General features: G+C 38.5%; 1 protein-coding gene across 1 annotated transcript in view; it reads left to right on the forward strand.

The window, feature by feature from the left end:
* Positions 1–6,245, forward strand: part of LOC100372595 (uncharacterized) — a 29,199-nt gene extending 22,954 nt beyond the window's left edge. Inside the window, exon 2 of the mRNA XM_085493969.1 lies at positions 5,192–6,245. Within this exon, the coding sequence (XP_085350095.1) occupies positions 5,192–5,375 (184 nt within the window). The 3' untranslated portion in view covers positions 5,376–6,245. The remainder of the gene's footprint in view (positions 1–5,191) is intronic.
* Positions 6,246–25,215: the final 18,970 nt, after the last annotated feature.

Here is a 25,215-nt window from a genome sequence, read left to right on the forward strand (position 1 = left end):
ATATAATTTTGCCGTGAAATAGTGGAGTTTTGCTGCAAAGTAAGTGTTTTGCAGTGAAATAATAGAATTTTGCCACGATGAATTAAATATATGTTGTCACTTGTGGGCCACCGTAATCCAGAGACATATTTTCCTAATCAGCTATTTATTTCCATACTGATTAAGGGATACAGTTTAAATGTTTAGGTAGCACAATTAACCATTTTGAGCAGGAAAATAAATAACAGGGTCCAACGTTTCTAACGGCGGCCATATTTTTTTTTACTGTTGATATTTGGTATGCAAATTACCAGCATACAAATGTATGCACAAAGCTATTAAGGGAGTAGTAAAACAAAGAATTAGGGAGGGACTGGGTCAAATTTATGTAATTCTCAATTTAATAGTTATTATTATTTTTTTCAAAAAGATTTGAATTGTATATAATTGTAACCAATTAACAATATTTACTAATATATTTTTGGCAATATATCCCATTTTAATTACTAGTAACTAAATGTGTTTCACTGTATACAGTAAATCTTGTTGTCGTTTTTTTTAAATATAACCATACATTATGTTAATTAGTATGCAAATTAGCCACAGCCTGGAGACAATTTTCTGGGAAGAACACTAGAAATAAAAAAAAATAGGATCAGAAGATAATGTATTCACAATGAAAACTGACTAAACTAAATTTGTTCAAATGTTGCAACAATACTATGATTAATATCAATAATTATACAAGCTAAGCTTAGAGAGATATATAATGAAGATAATTCTTGTTTTTTTGTTGCTCAAAAAATATTTAGTTCAACAGATACTAATCTCTATAATCACTCAGATTGACACGTACCTATAAGTGTTACTATTATACTTATTTTAACTATCAACTTTTTTTTATTTTTTACAGTGGTCCTGTAAACTGCTTCAGTTTCGTGAGAGACATATTTGGAAGTTGCAGAATTTTGTAGCAGTTTACATTTTTTTAGGTTCCTACAACAAAGTGTCAGTGACTTTATTAAAACGTTATCGTACACAAATGCCATACAATTTTGAACATTTCTAGTAGTGAAAATTAAATGGTTTACAGTATTATATACTCTTTGATATTGATTGAAATTTAGTAATATCACTGCACTAAGAAGACTTCAAACAATTACTGTAACTACCGGTAATCCATTGAAGATTTTGAGCCGACCGACCCTCATCAATACTGACTTGCTTAATTACCCGGTAGTCCTTGTTTTAGGACTGCGTCAGACTCTAGTACAATACTAAATTATGGGAGATCACTTTATGATGAATTGTACCCACGGTTAGTAATACCAGTAGGTACTTTTCATCAGGGGTGCGGTTACTATCAGGTATGCGGTTTGTAATAGGATTTTAACGGTACATATTAATTAAACTGTTTTTTTTTAACTTGAGTATTTTATAATCAAATGACGTGGAATGTGACATTCATGTCTTGTTTTAGGTAAAAAAAAAATTCGCTGTAAAGACTTTTTAAGTGTTTTCATGGAATTTATTTTCTCTGAGTTTAATGTAAAATATAGGAAAAAAGTGTTTTTGCCGAATTTTATTTCCACAGGATCAACCTTTCAGTGAATATAAATTCCAAACAAAAATAAAGTTTTATGCACTAGTATAAAAGTGAAGATTTGGATCACAAAACTTTGGGGGGGGGGGTGTGAAATTGAAGCCTTCTCATTTTTAACAAATGTTTTATTTCAAGAATTGAATTATAAAAAAAGATAGTGGTGTCTAATTGTTCATTCGTTTGATCAAGGTAATCTGGATAATGTCAAGTTCTAAGATATACATCCTTGACAAACATTCATGTTAAACACTGTCCAAAACGCATAGCCAACCAATGTGTGTGAAATAGCCCTGCAGTATTCTATTGGGTGGAAGGACGTTTCAGCTCTCTTCTGTAAAATAAACGATTTTTAGTACTTGAAATTTGAGTTACAAATAATGTTGCCGACATTAGTGAGCCATACAGAAAATTGGGGCGAGAATACATTTGCTAATTATAACACAGACAAGCCAATAAAGTTGTTAAAATGGTTATTGTCTGAAACTTCTCACACATTCTTGTCAACTTCACTTCAAACATCAGGTTGTATCTCAGACTACTATAGAACAGACTAGCAGCGTGGCTTTTCCTTTGGGCATAATAACGTGATTCATCAAATAATGCAAGATAGTTAGAAATATACACAGGGAGTAGTATTAGTTGGATCATAGTTAATTTTCTGTTTTCTTGGTTAAAGGGGAGCAGAGGTGTGGCTTTTGACACTCTGTACATGAAATTTGAGATCTATGAATGAATTCTGTCAATAAAAACAACTTGTATGTGCTGCGAAATGCCCTAAATATCGGGTATAAAACGGGCTGTGAAGCAGACGACAAACGTCCGCTTTTCCTGGTGTCATTTCGTCTCTAGAGGGCTAGTCAGATGATGTCATCAGTGAACACTGATAATTGAACCCATTCATGCTAGTACGTCAATCCGATAGAAATGCTACTATGAAAGACCTTGTTAACTGACTACTTAAAAGTTGAAACATGGCGAAATGTTGTGCATATGAATGCCATAACGATTCATGTTATGTTTCTCGAAATCCCAGATAAAAAATCATGTTGTTGGTTGCGAGAAATCGGCAGAAAATGAAGACACGTACAGCGCTCTAGCTATAGTAAACAGTGAGTAAATAAATATTGTTTGAGTTAAAAACTAAATTAGAAATACGCTAATATCACTTGAACAACAGTAATCATTTCACCCAACTTCCCACTTTTAATCGACTGCTTATCGCTTAATTTCCGACCGCACTGTATTTTCCGACTGGAAAACGACCGCATTTTTATCGTAATTTTTCTCTCACCGACTCATTGAAAACGCTGACCGGTCGCCCAAACACTGGTCACTTGCACAGGAGTGATCGAAATAGTGGTTTTGAGTGATATAGTTTGGGGATACAACGGGTACTAACTATTATTAAATTCTGAACCACTCTTCAAATCTATACCACATTGTATCGTTCGTGGACGAAACTTCACCTGTGTCCAATATTAAATAACTGACTTTGCGTAATTATTACGAAAGCGATATATATTACAATGTTGAAATTTTTAGAGCCGGTACAACATTGTAAACAAATTTGCGTAATTAGAAAAGCAGCGCACTAAGTAAACGACCTCAAAATATACAAGTTTGCGTACAGCACCGTCAGAACTAATAACAATTTTACAAGATCGACGCGCGGAGCGTAATAGAAAAAGATTGCTATGGTAACGCGCCTGTTCAGTGCGTGACTTGAGGGTCAAACTTCGGTCAACACACACTTGATGTCAGCATCGCCGCGCAGTAAGTTACGCAATGAAGTACTTAAAGTTCAATTGTGTCCCAAAATGATGTTGTTGATCACCCAGTCTTTTGCAAAATATTATAACTGGTTTCCAAACTTTTGGTGCAGCCAGATGTATTTAACTTTGTGGCAATATAATCTTTTTAATTTCCCAGTCCAGTTGTGTTGAAACATTTTTGGGGCAGTAAGTAACGTCAGAATATTGTTTAAAATAAAATATTCCATTCTAATCAAATCTAGGTCAAAGGTTCAAATTGCATGCATATAATTATAGATAGTTAAAAACTAAATATATTTGAATTTTTGACGGCTTTTCAACGTTTGTGCAAACCAGAATAAAAAAAGGTAGTGTATACAATAACAATATGACTGAGATATCATTTGCTTACAATATTGTACCGGCTCTAGTATTGGACAGTCACACAGATGAAGTTGTTCGCGAATGATACAGAGTGGTATAGATTTGAAGAGCCGTTCAGAATTTATAATAGTTAACACTCGTTGTATATCCACAAACATTTTGACTACTCCTGTGCCGGTGACCAGTGTTTGGGCGAGCGGTCGGTGTTTTCAATAAGCAAGCGAGAGAATAATGTGGTTGTTTTCCGGTTGGAAAATACAGTGAGGTCGGAAAATAAGCGATCGTTTAAAAAGTGGAAAGTTGGGCAAAATGAGTACTGTGGTTCAAGTGATATTAGCATATTTCTCATTTAGTTTTAACTAGTCAAATATTTATTCACTCACTGTTTACTATAGCCAGAACGCTGTATGTGTCTTCACTTTCAGGTTAGTTCTTCCGCCGATTTCTCGCAACCAGCAACGCAAATTTTTATTTGGGATTTCGAGAAACATAACATGAATCGTTGTGGCATTCATAACACAACACCTCTCCATGTTTCAACTTTTAAGTGGTCAGTTAACAAGGTCTTTCATAGTAGCATTTCTATGGGATTGACGTACTAGCATGAATGGGTTCAGTTATCAATGTTCACTGCTGACATCATCTGACTGGCCCTCTAGAGGCGAAATGACGCCAAGCAAAGCGGGCGTTTGTCTGCTTCACAGCCCGTTTTATACCCGATATTTAGGGCATTTCGCAGCACATACAAGTTGTTTTTATCAACAGAATTCATTCATAGATCTCAAATTTCATGTACAGAGTGTCAAAAGCCACACCTTTGCTCCCCTTTAAATAATCTCCACAAATTTCTATGTTTATTTTCCATGTTTCTGTAATTATACAAAAAATGAGAACAGAGATAATTATCAGCTTTGTAGTGAATATTAAATGACTTCAATTACTTTAATAGTTGTGTGAGCATATCAACTTTTTAAATAAATCTATCCACAAAAAATACGAAGCATCCGCAAAAAAAGAACACTGTCAACGCTGCTATTTGACAAATCTGGGAATAATGAGAAATATTACTTTAAATTTGCTTATCATGCATTTATAAATTTCGTAGATGAAAGTAGGAAAAATTTAAAATGCCGTAACTCGTCCACAAATTGACTGATTTGAACAGAAACGATGACGATCTGGCTAGAAAGGCTAAATCTGCATCTGTGTGTTCGACACAAGAATGACATTACGAAAACATACAAAGCAGGTAATAAACTACCAGCAAAGTCTGCTGTGGCAAGCATAGCACCAGTGTAATCCAGAATTCACACCTACATAATAGGCATAGTGGTCAGAGATACAACCTGATGTTTGAAGTGAAGTAGATGAGAATGTTTGAGAAGTGAGTTTCAGACATTTAACCATTTCATCACCTTAGCAAATGTCCTCACCCCAATTTTCTGTACCAATATTTATATTTTTGTTATTTCAGATTACTAGGCGATTGTTGCCCCAAATTACGTAAACTAGAAGTTTCAGATTGCCGTGATATAAATGAAGCCAGCTTAGCTCGATTACGAGTGAAGGGAATTGATATTGATGTGAGAGCGCCTCCTGGAGGTAGAGAACCACACCCAGCTGTCTTGCCATATCCAGCATTGTTCCATCAGATATAAAAAACATGGGCTGATAACTTCACAATAGCAGTGCTAACAAATTTGTACATTTGTCAAAATATATGTGGTTATCAATAAAGTTTACAATCAAGTCTTTTAATGGATTTTTTTGTTTTTTTATGTTGACAATAAGAATAATCTTTATTGCATCATTTATCATATCCTTATTTTGATTTGGAAATTACAACAAAAACAAAAAATTGAGGAAGTAGCAAAATAGAAAAGGATTTAAAAAAAAGAGAAATAGCTGGTATTTTTTTGTAATGCTTGGCACTGAAACAATTAGATGTAGCTTGCTAGTTTTGTTATTTTTTGGCTGTTATTGCTTGTTGTAATCAATTGGTATTTATGTTGTTGCAATGTATTAAACTGATTTCCTTCCATATTTCAGTTCTTTCATTTTCATACAGCATGCATTCAATTATGAAGCTCATTTCGTATTCAATCTCATTTTGGTCGCAAGCAGTGCACTTTCTGCCACTGCAAGGAATTTTTTGGTATTGTCCTTTCTCTATTTCTAAACTATGGGCGCTAATTCTCAATTTTGTTACAACTGCTCTATGTTTTGCAGCTTATTATTGGTGCTCGAAATGAGTTGTGATCGAATTTGAATAATTCAGGATTCAATTCTCAATCCCATTTTCTAATATTTTAATTTTCTACATGTATATGGTCATCATTTTCAAATTGGGTGCATATTAGCTTGCACAACATTACAATTATGGGTGCATGTAAACAAGTTTGTCACTTCTTTGTACAAGTTCATGTTTGACTTGTGCTTCATTCTCTAATTTCCCCACCATGAATACATTGCAAGTGTCATTGAGTAATGCCATAAAAATTAAACACTTTACTTACAAATATTGCAAATTTAGTCATTTAATAAATCTGATTTTTGTTGATACTAGTACAGTCATTTATTCACTCAATTCATGCAGAAACGATTTACCTGGTCACAAAGACGACATCCATATTACACTTGCAACAGGGACAACATTACTTCATATGTTTACAAAACAACACAACTTTAGGACAGTGATTTATTTTCAACTTTGAAATTAAATAAAATTACATCAAGATAATGTATTCTATTCAAAAATTAGCCCACTAAACATCAATAATGCACTGTAAAATACACATCAAAAAACACTACTACAATGATTAAACCATTTTGCATATTTACACAAAATTTAAATTGAAGAGACTGACAACTACCAGCGACCATTAAAAAAGAAATAGTGTACAATAGTGTGCATAAGGGTCCTGTCATAGGAATACCATTTATAAATTCACACCATTTTAAAATTGTACAGTTTGGAAGAAATTGAGGGCTCACTGTCCATATAGTGCATGACAATCTGTTCAGTTTTGCATGGTTTGGAATTTGATTTTTTTAAAGTAATAGTTATTTACCAGAGTAATATTTAAAATGACATCGTATATCTAAATCCAGTTCTACGCAAATGCCTAAAAACTACCGGGGGTATGCATGTGGAGATGATTTCTTCTTCCACAAATAAACATCATGTATCAAAGGCGTACGATATAATGGAAATGTGTTAAATATTAGTATTGTGAAAATCATCCATTGATGTTAAAATCTGGTAGATCTTCATCACTGTCATCTAAGGAGTAACTATTTAGTAACGGAGAATATGAAGGACTGCCTGCAACCTTTGAAGTTGAAAAATCAGAAAGAGAGAATAGCTCTTCTGTGCAAGATGAATTTTTGGACTCAATATCATCTACTAATGTCACATCACTTTCACCAGTAGCTTGCTCACCTATTTGACTGGGTTTTGTACTTTCAAAATCTGTAAAATATAAAATATCACATCACTAATTATCGGACCAGTTTACTGACATTAACACATGCCCAATATCACATCACTGATTATCAGACCAGTTTACTGACATTAACACATGCCCAATATCACATCACTGATTATCGGACCAGTTCACTGACATTAAAGCATGCCCAATATCACATCACTAATTATCGGACCAGTTCACTGACATTAACACCTGCCCAATATCACATCACTGATTATTAGACCAGTTCACTGACATTAACACATGCCCAATATCACATCACTGATTATCAGACCAGTTCACTGACATTAACACATGCCCAATATCACATCACTGATTATCGGACCAGTTTACTGACATTAACACATGCCCAATATCACATCACTGATTATCAGACCAGTTTACTGACATTAACACATGCCCAATATCACATCACTGATTATCGGACCAGTTTACTGACATTGACACCTGCCCAATTTCACATCACTGATTATCAGACCAGTTTACTGACATTAACACATGCCCAATATCACATCACTGATTATCAGACCAGTTCACTGACATTAACACATGCCCAATATCACATCACTGATTATCAGACCAGTTTACTGACATTAACACATGCCCAATATCACATCACTGATTATCAGACCAGTTTACTGACATTAACACATGCCCAATATCACATCACTGATTATCAGACCAGTTCACTGACATTAACACCCGCCCAATTTCACATCACTGATTATCAGACCAGTTCACTGACATTAACACCTGCCCAATATCACATCACTGATTATCAGACCAGTTTACTGACATTAACACCTGCCCAATTTCATATCACTGATTATCAGACCAGTTCACTGACATTAACACCTGCCCAATATCACATCACTGATTATCAGACCAGTTCACTGACATTAACACCTGCCCAATATCACATCACTGATGATCAGACCAGTTCACTGACAGTAAAACATGCCCAATATCACATCACTGATTATCAGACCAGTTCACTGCCATTAACACCTGCCCAATATCACATCACTGATGATCAGTTCACTGACATTAACACATGCCCAATATCACATCACTGATTATCAGACCAGTTCACTGACATTAACACCCGCCCAATTTCACATCACTGATTATTAGACCAGTTCACTGACATTAACACATGCCCAATATCACATCACTGATTATCAGACCAGTTCACTGACATTAACACATGCCCAATATCACATCACTGATTATCGGACCAGTTTACTGACATTAACACATGCCCAATATCACATCACTGATTATCAGACCAGTTTACTGACATTAACACATGCCCAATATCACATCACTGATTATCGGACCAGTTTACTGACATTGACACCTGCCCAATTTCACATCACTGATTATCAGACCAGTTTACTGACATTAACACATGCCCAATATCACATCACTGATTATCAGACCAGTTCACTGACATTAACACATGCCCAATATCACATCACTGATTATCAGACCAGTTTACTGACATTAACACATGCCCAATATCACATCACTGATTATCAGACCAGTTTACTGACATTAACACATGCCCAATATCACATCACTGATTATCAGACCAGTTCACTGACATTAACACCCGCCCAATTTCACATCACTGATTATCAGACCAGTTCACTGACATTAACACCTGCCCAATATCACATCACTGATTATCAGACCAGTTTACTGACATTAACACCTGCCCAATTTCATATCACTGATTATCAGACCAGTTCACTGACATTAACACCTGCCCAATATCACATCACTGATTATCAGACCAGTTCACTGACATTAACACCTGCCCAATATCACATCACTGATGATCAGACCAGTTCACTGACAGTAAAACATGCCCAATATCACATCACTGATTATCAGACCAGTTCACTGCCATTAACACCTGCCCAATATCACATCACTGATGATCAGTTCACTGACATTAACACATGCCCAATATCACATCACTGATTATCAGACCAGTTCACTGACATTAACACCCGCCCAATTTCACATCACTGATTATCAGACCAGTTCACTGACATTAACACCTGCCCAATATCACATCACTGACTATCAGACCAGTTTACTGACATTAACACCTGCCCAATATCACATCACTGATTATCAGACCAGTTCACTGACATTAACACCTGCCCAATTTCACATCACTGATTATCGGACCAGTTCACTGACATTGACACATGCCCAATATCACATCACTGATTATCGGACCAGTTTACTGACATTAACACATGCCCAATATCACATCACATCACATCACTGATTATCAGACCAGTTCACTGACATTAACACATGCCCAATATCACATCACTGATTATCAGACCAGTTTACTGACATGAACACATGCCCAATATCACATCACTGATTATCAGACCAGTTTACTGACATTAACACATGCCCAATATCACATCACTGATTATCGGACCAGTTTACTGACATTAACACCTGCCCAATTTCACATCACTGATTATCAGACCAGTTTACTGACATTAACACATGCCCAATATCACATCACTGATTATCAGACCAGTTTACTGACATTAACACATGCCCAATATCACATCACTGATTATCAGACCAGTTCACTGACATTAACACATGCCCAATATCACATCACTGATTATCAGACCAGTTTACTGACATTAACACATGCCCAATATCACATCACTGATTATCAGACCAGTTCACTGACATTAACACCCGCCCAATTTCACATCACTGATTATCAGACCAGTTTACTGACATTAACACCCGCCCAATTTCACATCACTGATGATCAGACCAGTTGACTGACATTAACACATGCCCAATATCACATCACTGATTATCAGACCAGTTCAGACATTAACACCTGCCCAAAATCACATCACTGATGATCAGACCAGTTCACTGACATTAACACATGCCCAATATCACATCACTGATTATCAGACCAGTTTACTGACATTAACACCTGCCCAATTTCACATCACTGATTATCAGACCAGTTCACTGCCATTAACACCTGCCCAATATCACATCACTGATGATCAGTTCACTGACATTAACACATGCCCAATATCACATCACTGATTATCAGACCAGTTCACTGACATTAACACCCGCCCAATTTCACATCACTGATTATCAGACCAGTTCACTGACATTAACACCTGCCCAATATCACATCACTGATTATCAGACCAGTTTACTGACATTAACACCTGCCCAATTTCATATCACTGATTATCAGACCAGTTCACTGACATTAACACCTGCCCAATATCACATCACTGATTATCAGACCAGTTCACTGACATTAACACCTGCCCAATATCACATCACTGATGATCAGACCAGTTCACTGACAGTAAAACATGCCCAATATCACATCACTGATTATCAGTGCAGTTTACTGACATTAACACCTACCCAATATCACATCACTGATTATCAGACCAGTTCACTGACATTAACACCTGCCCAATATCACATCATTGATTATCAGACCAGTTTACTGACATTAACACCCGCCCAATTTCACATCACTGATTACCAGTCCAGTTCACTGGCATTAACACCTGCCCAATATCACATCACTGATTATCAGACCAGTTCACTGACTTCAACACCTGCCCAATATCAGGTCACTGATTATCAGACAAGTTTACTGACATTAACACCTGCCCAATATCACATCACTGATTATCAGACCAGTTCACTGACATTAACACCTGCCCAATATCACATCACTGATTATCAGACCAGTTCACTGACTTCAACACCTGCCCAATATCACATCACTGATTATCAGACCAGTTTACTGACATTAACACCTACCCAATTTCACATCACTGATTATCAGACCAGTTCACTGACATTAACACCTGCCCAATATCACATCACTGATGATCAGACCAGTTGACTGAGATTAACACATGCCCAATATCACATCACTGATTATCAGACCAGTTCAGACATTAACACCTGCCCAAAATCACATCACTGATGATCAGACCAGTTGACTGACATTAACACATGCCCAATCTCACATCACTGATTATCAGACCAGTTTACTGACATTAACACCTGCCCAATTTCATATCACTGATTATCAGACCAGTTCACTGACATTAACACCTGCCCAATATCACATCACTGATTATCAGACCAGTTCACTGACATTAACACCTGCCCAATATCACATCACTGATGATCAGACCAGTTCACTGACAGTAAAACATGCCCAATATCACATCACTGATTATCAGACCAGTTTACTGACATTAACACCTACCCAATATCACATCACTGATTATCAGACCAGTTCACTGACATTAACACCTGCCCAATATCACATCACTGATTATCAGACCAGTTTACTGACATTAACACCCGCCCAATTTCACATCACTGATTACCAGACCAGTTCACTGACATTAACACCTGCCCAATATCACATCACTGATTATCAGACCAGTTCACTGACTTCAACACCTGCCCAATATCACATCACTGATTATCAGACCAGTTTACTGACATTAACACCCGCCCAATTTCACATCACTGATTATCAGACCAGTTCACTGACATTAACACCTGCCCAATATCACATCACTGATTATCAGACCAGTTTACTGACATTAACACCTGCCCAATTTCATATCACTGATTATCAGACCAGTTCACTGACATTAACACCTGCCCAATATCACATCACTGATTATCAGACCAGTTCACTGACATTAACACCTGCCCAATATCACATCACTGATGATCAGACCAGTTCACTGACAGTAAAACATGCCCAATATCACATCACTGATTATCAGACCAGTTCACTGCCATTAACACCTGCCCAATATCACATCACTGATGATCAGTTCACTGACATTAACACATGCCCAATATCACATCACTGATTATCAGACCAGTTCACTGACATTAACACCCGCCCAATTTCACATCACTGATTATTAGACCAGTTCACTGACATTAACACATGCCCAATATCACATCACTGATTATCAGACCAGTTCACTGACATTAACACATGCCCAATATCACATCACTGATTATCGGACCAGTTTACTGACATTAACACATGCCCAATATCACATCACTGATTATCAGACCAGTTTACTGACATTAACACATGCCCAATATCACATCACTGATTATCGGACCAGTTTACTGACATTGACACCTGCCCAATTTCACATCACTGATTATCAGACCAGTTTACTGACATTAACACATGCCCAATATCACATCACTGATTATCAGACCAGTTCACTGACATTAACACATGCCCAATATCACATCACTGATTATCAGACCAGTTTACTGACATTAACACATGCCCAATATCACATCACTGATTATCAGACCAGTTTACTGACATTAACACATGCCCAATATCACATCACTGATTATCAGACCAGTTCACTGACATTAACACCCGCCCAATTTCACATCACTGATTATCAGACCAGTTCACTGACATTAACACCTGCCCAATATCACATCACTGATTATCAGACCAGTTTACTGACATTAACACCTGCCCAATTTCATATCACTGATTATCAGACCAGTTCACTGACATTAACACCTGCCCAATATCACATCACTGATTATCAGACCAGTTCACTGACATTAACACCTGCCCAATATCACATCACTGATGATCAGACCAGTTCACTGACAGTAAAACATGCCCAATATCACATCACTGATTATCAGACCAGTTCACTGCCATTAACACCTGCCCAATATCACATCACTGATGATCAGTTCACTGACATTAACACATGCCCAATATCACATCACTGATTATCAGACCAGTTCACTGACATTAACACCCGCCCAATTTCACATCACTGATTATCAGACCAGTTCACTGACATTAACACCTGCCCAATATCACATCACTGACTATCAGACCAGTTTACTGACATTAACACCTGCCCAATATCACATCACTGATTATCAGACCAGTTCACTGACATTAACACCTGCCCAATTTCACATCACTGATTATCGGACCAGTTCACTGACATTGACACATGCCCAATATCACATCACTGATTATCGGACCAGTTTACTGACATTAACACATGCCCAATATCACATCACATCACATCACTGATTATCAGACCAGTTCACTGACATTAACACATGCCCAATATCACATCACTGATTATCAGACCAGTTTACTGACATGAACACATGCCCAATATCACATCACTGATTATCAGACCAGTTTACTGACATTAACACATGCCCAATATCACATCACTGATTATCGGACCAGTTTACTGACATTAACACCTGCCCAATTTCACATCACTGATTATCAGACCAGTTTACTGACATTAACACATGCCCAATATCACATCACTGATTATCAGACCAGTTTACTGACATTAACACATGCCCAATATCACATCACTGATTATCAGACCAGTTCACTGACATTAACACATGCCCAATATCACATCACTGATTATCAGACCAGTTTACTGACATTAACACATGCCCAATATCACATCACTGATTATCAGACCAGTTCACTGACATTAACACCCGCCCAATTTCACATCACTGATTATCAGACCAGTTTACTGACATTAACACCCGCCCAATTTCACATCACTGATGATCAGACCAGTTGACTGACATTAACACATGCCCAATATCACATCACTGATTATCAGACCAGTTCAGACATTAACACCTGCCCAAAATCACATCACTGATGATCAGACCAGTTCACTGACATTAACACATGCCCAATATCACATCACTGATTATCAGACCAGTTTACTGACATTAACACCTGCCCAATTTCACATCACTGATTATCAGACCAGTTCACTGCCATTAACACCTGCCCAATATCACATCACTGATGATCAGTTCACTGACATTAACACATGCCCAATATCACATCACTGATTATCAGACCAGTTCACTGACATTAACACCCGCCCAATTTCACATCACTGATTATCAGACCAGTTCACTGACATTAACACCTGCCCAATATCACATCACTGATTATCAGACCAGTTTACTGACATTAACACCTGCCCAATTTCATATCACTGATTATCAGACCAGTTCACTGACATTAACACCTGCCCAATATCACATCACTGATTATCAGACCAGTTCACTGACATTAACACCTGCCCAATATCACATCACTGATGATCAGACCAGTTCACTGACAGTAAAACATGCCCAATATCACATCACTGATTATCAGTGCAGTTTACTGACATTAACACCTACCCAATATCACATCACTGATTATCAGACCAGTTCACTGACATTAACACCTGCCCAATATCACATCATTGATTATCAGACCAGTTTACTGACATTAACACCCGCCCAATTTCACATCACTGATTACCAGTCCAGTTCACTGGCATTAACACCTGCCCAATATCACATCACTGATTATCAGACCAGTTCACTGACTTCAACACCTGCCCAATATCAGGTCACTGATTATCAGACAAGTTTACTGACATTAACACCTGCCCAATATCACATCACTGATTATCAGACCAGTTCACTGACATTAACACCTGCCCAATATCACATCACTGATTATCAGACCAGTTCACTGACTTCAACACCTGCCCAATATCACATCACTGATTATCAGACCAGTTTACTGACATTAACACCTACCCAATTTCACATCACTGATTATCAGACCAGTTCACTGACATTAACACCTGCCCAATATCACATCACTGATGATCAGACCAGTTGACTGAGATTAACACATGCCCAATATCACATCACTGATTATCAGACCAGTTCAGACATTAACACCTGCCCAAAATCACATCACTGATGATCAGACCAGTTGACTGACATTAACACATGCCCAATCTCACATCACTGATTATCAGACCAGTTTACTGACATTAACACCTGCCCAATTTCATATCACTGATTATCAGACCAGTTCACTGACATTAACACCTGCCCAATATCACATCACTGATTATCAGACCAGTTCACTGACATTAACACCTGCCCAATATCACATCACTGATGATCAGACCAGTTCACTGACAGTAAAACATGCCCAATATCACATCACTGATTATCAGACCAGTTTACTGACATTAACACCTACCCAATATCACATCACTGATTATCAGACCAGTTCACTGACATTAACACCTGCCCAATATCACATCACTGATTATCAGACCAGTTTACTGACATTAACACCCGCCCAATTTCACATCACTGATTACCAGACCAGTTCACTGACATTAACACCTGCCCAATATCACATCACTGATTATCAGACCAGTTCACTGACTTCAACACCTGCCCAATATCACATCACTGATTATCAGACCAGTTTACTGACATTAACACCTACCCAATATCACATCACTGATTATCAGACCAGTTCACTGACATCAACACCTGCCCAATATCACATCACTGATTATCAGACCAGTTTACTGACATTAACACCTACCCAATTTCACATCACTGATTATCAGACCAGTTCACTGACATTAACACCTGCCCAATATCAGGTCACTGATTATCAGACCAGTTTACTGACATTAACACCTGCCCAATATCACATCACTGATTATCAAACCAGTTTACTGACATTAACACCCGCCCAATTTCACATCACTGATTATCAGACCAGTTTACTGACATTAACACCCGCCCAATTTCACATCACTGATGATCAGACCAGTTGACTGACATTAACACATGCCCAATATCACATCACTGATTATCAGACCAGTTCAGACATTAACACCTGCCCAAAATCACATCACTGATGATCAGACCAGTTGACTGACATTAACACATGCCCAATATCACATCACTGATTATCAGACCAGTTTACTGACATTAGCACCTGCCCAATTTCACATCACTGATTATCAGACCAGTTCACTGCCATTAACACCTGCCCAATATCACATCACTGATGATCAGTTCACTGACATTAACACATGCCCAATATCACATCACTGATTATCAGACCAGTTCACTGACATTAACACCCGCCCAATTTCACATCACTGATTATCAGACCAGTTCACTGACATTAACACCTGCCCAATATCACATCACTGATTATCAGACCAGTTTACTGACATTAACACCTGCCCAATTTCATATCACTGATTATCAGACCAGTTCACTGACATTAACACCTGCCCAATATCACATCACTGATTATCAGACCAGTTCACTGACATTAACACCTGCCCAATATCACATCACTGATGATCAGACCAGTTCACTGACAGTAAAACATGCCCAATATCACATCACTGATTATCAGACCAGTTCACTGCCATTAACACCTGCCCAATATCACATCACTGATGATCAGTTCACTGACATTAACACATGCCCAATATCACATCACTGATTATCAGACCAGTTCACTGACATTAACACCCGCCCAATTTCACATCACTGATTATCAGACCAGTTCACTGACATTAACACCTGCCCAATATCACATCACTGATTATCAGACCAGTTTACTGACATTAACACCTGCCCAATATCACATCACTGATTATCAGACCAGTTCACTGACATTAACACCTGCCCAATTTCACATCACTGATTATCGGACCAGTTCACTGACATTGACACATGCCCAATATCACATCACTGATTATCGGACCAGTTTACTGACATTAACACATGCCCAATATCACATCACATCACATCACTGATTATCAGACCAGTTCACTGACATTAACACATGCCCAATATCACATCACTGATTATCAGACCAGTTTACTGACATGAACACATGCCCAATATCACATCACTGATTATCAGACCAGTTTACTGACATTAACACATGCCCAATATCACATCACTGATTATCGGACCAGTTTACTGACATTAACACCTGCCCAATTTCACATCACTGATTATCAGACCAGTTTACTGACATTAACACATGCCCAATATCACATCACTGATTATCAGACCAGTTTACTGACATTAACACATGCCCAATATCACATCACTGATTATCAGACCAGTTCACTGACATTAACACATGCCCAATATCACATCACTGATTATCAGACCAGTTTACTGACATTAACACATGCCCAATATCACATCACTGATTATCAGACCAGTTCACTGACATTAACACCCGCCCAATTTCACATCACTGATTATCAGACCAGTTTACTGACATTAACACCCGCCCAATTTCACATCACTGATGATCAGACCAGTTGACTGACATTAACACATGCCCAATATCACATCACTGATTATCAGACCAGTTCAGACATTAACACCTGCCCAAAATCACATCACTGATGATCAGACCAGTTCACTGACATTAACACATGCCCAATATCACATCACTGATTATCAGACCAGTTTACTGACATTAACACCTGCCCAATTTCACATCACTGATTATCAGACCAGTTCACTGCCATTAACACCTGCCCAATATCACATCACTGATGATCAGTTCACTGACATTATCACATGCCCAATATCACATCACTGATTATCAGACCAGTTCACTGACATTAACACCCGCCCAATTTCACATCACTGATTATCAGACCAGTTCACTGACATTAACACCTGCCCAATATCACATCACTGATTATCAGACCAGTTTACTGACATTAACACCTGCCCAATTTCATATCACTGATTATCAGACCAGTTCACTGACATTAACACCTGCCCAATATCACATCACTGATTATCAGACCAGTTCACTGACATTAACACCTGCCCAATATCACATCACTGATGATCAGACCAGTTCACTGACAGTAAAACATGCCCAATATCACATCACTGATTATCAGTGCAGTTTACTGACATTAACACCTACCCAATATCACATCACTGATTATCAGACCAGTTCACTGACATTAACACCTGCCCAATATCACATCACTGATTATCAGACCAGTTTACTGACATTAACACCCGCCCAATTTCACATCACTGATTACCAGTCCAGTTCACTGGCATTAACACCTGCCCAATATCACATCACTGATTATCAGACCAGTTCACTGACTTCAACACCTGCCCAATATCACATCACTGATTATCAGACCAGTTTACTGACATTAACACCTACCCAATTTCACATCACTGATTATCAGACCAGTTCACTGACATTAACACCTGCCCAATATCAGGTCACTGATTATCAGACAAGTTTACTGACATTAACACCTGCCCAATATCACATCACTGATTATCAGACCAGTTCACTGACATTAACACCTGCCCAATATCACATCACTGATTATCAGACCAGTTCACTGACTTCAACACCTGCCCAATATCACATCACTGATTATCAGACCAGTTTACTGACATTAACACCTACCCAATTTCACATCACTGATTATCAGACCAGTTCACTGACATTAACACCTGCCCAATATCAGGTCACTGATTATCAGACCAGTTTACTGACATTAACACCTGCCCAATATCACATCACTGATTATCAAACCAGTTTACTGACATTAACACCCGCCCAATTTCACATCACTGATTATCAGACCAGTTTACTGACATTAACACCCGCCCAATTTCACATCACTGATGATCAGACCAGTTGACTGACATTAACACATGCCCAATATCACATCACTGATTATCAGACCAGTTCAGACATTAACACCTGCCCAAAATCACATCACTGATGATCAGACCAGTTGACTGACATTAACACATGCCCAATCTCACATCACTGATTATCAGACCAGTTTACTGACATTAACACCTGCCCAATTTCACATCACTGATTATCAGACCAGTTCACTGCCATTAACACCTGCCCAATATCACATCACTGATGATCAGTTCACTGACATTAACACATGCCCAATATCACATCACTGATTTTCAGACCAGTTCACTGACATTAACACCCGCCCAATTTCACATCACTGATTATCAGACCAGTTCACTGACATTAACACCTGCCCAATATCACATCACTGATTATCAGACCAGTTTACTGACATTAACTCCTGCCCAATTTCATATCACTGATTATCAGACCAGTTCACTGACATTAACACCTGCCCAATATCACATCACTGATTATCAGACCAGTTCACTGACATTAACACCTGCCCAATATCACATCACTGATGATCAGACCAGTTCACTGACAGTAAAACATGCCCAATATCACATCACTGATTATCAGACCAGTTTACTGACATTAACACCTACCCAATATCACATCACTGATTATCAGACCAGTTCACTGACATTAACACCTGCCCAATATCACATCACTGATTATCAGACCAGTTTACTGACATTAACACCCGCCCAATTTCACATCACTGATTACCAGACCAGTTCACTGACATTAACACCTGCCCAATATCACATCACTGATTATCAGACCAGTTCACTGACTTCAACACCTGCCCAATATCACATCACTGATTATCAGACCAGTTTACTGACATTAACACCTACCCAATATCACATCACTGATTACAGATCAGTTCACTGACATCAACACCTGCCCAATATCACATCACTGATTATCAGACCAGTTTACTGACATTAACACCTACCCAATTTCACATCACTGATTATCGGACCAGTTCACTGACATTAACACATGCCCAATATCACATCACATCACATCACTGATTATCAGACCAGTTCACTGACATTAACACATGCCCAATATCACATCACTGATTATCAGACCAGTTTACTGACATGAACACATGCCCAATATCACATCACTGATTATCAGACCAGTTTACTGACATTAACACATGCCCAATATCACATCACTGATTATCGGACCAGTTTACTGACATTAACACCTGCCCAATTTCACATCACTGATTATCAGACCAGTTTACTGACATTAACACATGCCCAATATCACATCACTGATTATCAGACCAGTTTACTGACATTAACACATGCCCAATATCACATCACTGATTATCAGACCAGTTCACTGACATTAACACATGCCCAATATCACATCACTGATTATCAGACCAGTTTACTGACATTAACACATGCCCAATATCACATCACTGATTATCAGACCAGTTCACTGACATTAACACCCGCCCAATTTCACATCACTGATTATCAGACCAGTTTACTGACATTAACACCCGCCCAATTTCACATCACTGATGATCAGACCAGTTGACTGACATTAACACATGCCCAATATCACATCACTGATTATCAGACCAGTTCAGACATTAACACCTGCCCAAAATCACATCACTGATGATCAGACCAGTTCACTGACATTAACACATGCCCAATATCACATCACTGATTATCAGACCAGTTTACTGACATTAACACCTGCCCAATTTCACATCACTGATTATCAGACCAGTTCACTGCCATTAACACCTGCCCAATATCACATCACTGATGATCAGTTCACTGACATTATCACATGCCCAATATCACATCACTGATTATCAGACCAGTTCACTGACATTAACACCCGCCCAATTTCACATCACTGATTATCAGACCAGTTCACTGACATTAACACCTGCCCAATATCACATCACTGATTATCAGACCAGTTTACTGACATTAACACCTGCCCAATTTCATATCACTGATTATCAGACCAGTTCACTGACATTAACACCTGCCCAATATCACATCACTGATTATCAGACCAGTTCACTGACATTAACACCTGCCCAATATCACATCACTGATGATCAGACCAGTTCACTGACAGTAAAACATGCCCAATATCACATCACTGATTATCAGTGCAGTTTACTGACATTAACACCTACCCAATATCACATCACTGATTATCAGACCAGTTCACTGACATTAACACCTGCCCAATATCACATCACTGATTATCAGACCAGTTTACTGACATTAACACCCGCCCAATTTCACATCACTGATTACCAGTCCAGTTCACTGGCATTAACACCTGCCCAATATCACATCACTGATTATCAGACCAGTTCACTGACTTCAACACCTGCCCAATATCACATCACTGATTATCAGACCAGTTTACTGACATTAACACCTACCCAATTTCACATCACTGATTATCAGACCAGTTCACTGACATTAACACCTGCCCAATATCAGGTCACTGATTATCAGACAAGTTTACTGACATTAACACCTGCCCAATATCACATCACTGATTATCAGACCAGTTCACTGACATTAACACCTGCCCAATATCACATCACTGATTATCAGACCAGTTCACTGACTTCAACACCTGCCCAATATCACATCACTGATTATCAGACCAGTTTACTGACATTAACACCTACCCAATTTCACATCACTGATTATCAGACCAGTTCACTGACATTAACACCTGCCCAATATCAGGTCACTGATTATCAGACCAGTTTACTGACATTAACACCTGCCCAATATCACATCACTGATTATCAAACCAGTTTACTGACATTAACACCCGCCCAATTTCACATCACTGATTATCAGACCAGTTTACTGACATTAACACCCGCCCAATTTCACATCACTGATGATCAGACCAGTTGACTGACATTAACACATGCCCAATATCACATCACTGATTATCAGACCAGTTCAGACATTAACACCTGCCCAAAATCACATCACTGATGATCAGACCAGTTGACTGACATTAACACATGCCCAATCTCACATCACTGATTATCAGACCAGTTTACTGACATTAACACCTGCCCAATTTCACATCACTGATTATCAGACCAGTTCACTGCCATTAACACCTGCCCAATATCACATCACTGATGATCAGTTCACTGACATTAACACATGCCCAATATCACATCACTGATTTTCAGACCAGTTCACTGACATTAACACCCGCCCAATTTCACATCACTGATTATCAGACCAGTTCACTGACATTAACACCTGCCCAATATCACATCACTGATTATCAGACCAGTTTACTGACATTAACACCTGCCCAATTTCATATCACTGATTATCAGACCAGTTCACTGACATTAACACCTGCCCAATATCACATCACTGATTATCAGACCAGTTCACTGACATTAACACCTGCCCAATATCACATCACTGATGATCAGACCAGTTCACTGACAGTAAAACATGCCCAATATCACATCACTGATTATCAGACCAGTTTACTGACATTAACACCTACCCAATATCACATCACTGATTATCAGACCAGTTCACTGACATTAACACCTGCCCAATATCACATCACTGATTATCAGACCAGTTTACTGACATTAACACCCGCCCAATTTCACATCACTGATTACCAGACCAGTTCACTGACATTAACACCTGCCCAATATCACATCACTGATTATCAGACCAGTTCACTGACTTCAACACCTGCCCAATATCACATCACTGATTATCAGACCAGTTTACTGACATTAACACCTACCCAATATCACATCACTGATTACAGACCAGTTCACTGACATCAACACCTGCCCAATATCACATCACTGATTATCAGACCAGTTTACTGACATTAACACCTACCCAATTTCACATCACTGATTATCAGACCAGTTCACTGACATTAACACCTGCCCAATATCAGGTCACTGATTATCAGACCAGTTTACTGACATTAACACCTGCCCAATATCACATCACTGATTATCAAACCAGTTTACTGACATTAACACCCGCCCAATTTCACATCACTGATTATCAGACCAGTTTACTGACATTAACACCCGCCCAATTTCACATCACTGATGATCAGACCAGTTGACTGACATTAACACATGCCCAATATCACATCACTGATTATCAGACCAGTTCAGACATTAACACCTGCCCAAAATCACATCACTGATGATCAGACCAGTTGACTGACATTAACACATGCCCAATATCACATCACTGATTATCAGACCAGTTTACTGACATTAGCACCTGCCCAATTTCACATCACTGATTATCAGACCAGTTCACTGCCATTAACACCTGCCCAATATCACATCACTGATGATCAGTTCACTGACATTAACACATGCCCAATATCACATCACTGATTATCAGACCAGTTCGCTGACATTAACACCCGCCCAATTTCACATCACTGATTATCAGACCAGTTCACTGACATTAACACCTGCCCAATATCACATCACTGATTATCAGACCAGTTTACTGACATTAACACCTGCCCAATTTCATATCACTGATTATCAGACCAGTTCACTGACATTAACACCTGCCCAATATCACATCACTGATTATCAGACCAGTTCACTGACATTAACACCTGCCCAATATCACATCACTGATGATCAGACCAGTTCACTGACAGTAAAACATGCCCAATATCACATCACTGATTATCAGACCAGTTTACTGACATTAACACCTACCCAATATCACATCACTGATTATCAGACCAGTTCACTGACATTAACACCTGCCCAATATCACATCACTGATTATCAGACCAGTTTACTGACATTAACCCCCGCCCAATTTCACATCACTGATTACCAGACCAGTTCACTGACATTAACACCTGCCCAATATCACATCACTGATTATCAGACCAGTTCACTGACTTCAACACCTGCCCAATATCACATCACTGATTATCAGACCAGTTTACTGACATTAACACCTACCCAATTTCACATCACTGATTATCAGACCAGTTCACTGACTTCAACACCTGCCCAATATCAGGTCACTGATTATCAGACCAGTTTACTGACATTAACACCTGCCCAATATCACATCACTGATTATCAGACCAGTTCACTGACATTAACACCTGCCCAATATCAGGTCACTGATTATCAGACCAGTTCACTGACATTAACACATGCCCAATATCACATCACTGATTATCAGACCAGTTTACTGACATTAACACATGCCCAATATCACATCACTGATTATCAGACCAGTTCACTGACATTAACACCTGCCCAATATCAGGTCACTGATTATCAGACCAGTTTACTGACATTATCACATCCCCAATATCACATCACTGATTATCAGACCAGTTCACTGACATTAACACCTGCCCAATATCACATCACTGATGATCAGACCAGTTTACTGACATTAACACATGCCCAATATCACATCACTGATTATCAGACCAGTTCAGACATTAACACCTGCCCAAAATCACATCACTGATGATCAGACCAGTTCACTGACATTAACACATGCCCAATATCACATCACTGATTATCAGACCAGTTCACTGCCATTAACACCTGCCCAATATCACATCACTGATGATCAGTTCACTGACATTAACACCTGCCCAATATCACATCACTGATTATCAGATCAGTTTACTGACATTAACACCTGCCCAATTTCATATCACTGATTATCAGACCAGTTCACTGACATTAACACCTGCCCAATATCACATCACTGATTATCAGACCAGTTCACTGACATTAACACCTGCCCAATATCACATCACTGATGATCAGACCAGTTCACTGACAGTAAAACATGCCCAATATCACATCACTGATTATCAGACCAGTTTACTGACATTAACACCTACCCAATATCACATCACTGATCATCAGACCAGTTCACTGACATTAACACCTGCCCAATATCACATCACTGATTATCAGACCAGTTTACTGACATTAACACCCGCCCAATTTCACATCACTGATTACCAGACCAGTTCACTGACATTAACACCTGCCCAATATCACATCACTGATTATCAGACCAGTTCACTGACTTCAACACCTGCCCAATATCACATCACTGATTATCAGACCAGTTTACTGACATTAACACCTACCCAATTTCACATCACTGATTATCAGACCAGTTCACTGACATTAACACCTGCCCAATATCAGTTCACTGATTATCAGACCAGTTTACTGACATTAACACCTGCCCAATATCACATCAC

This window comes from Saccoglossus kowalevskii, chromosome 19 (genome assembly GCF_978046115.1).
Source record: "Saccoglossus kowalevskii chromosome 19, keSacKowa6.1, whole genome shotgun sequence".
NCBI lineage: Eukaryota > Metazoa > Hemichordata > Enteropneusta > Harrimaniidae > Saccoglossus > Saccoglossus kowalevskii.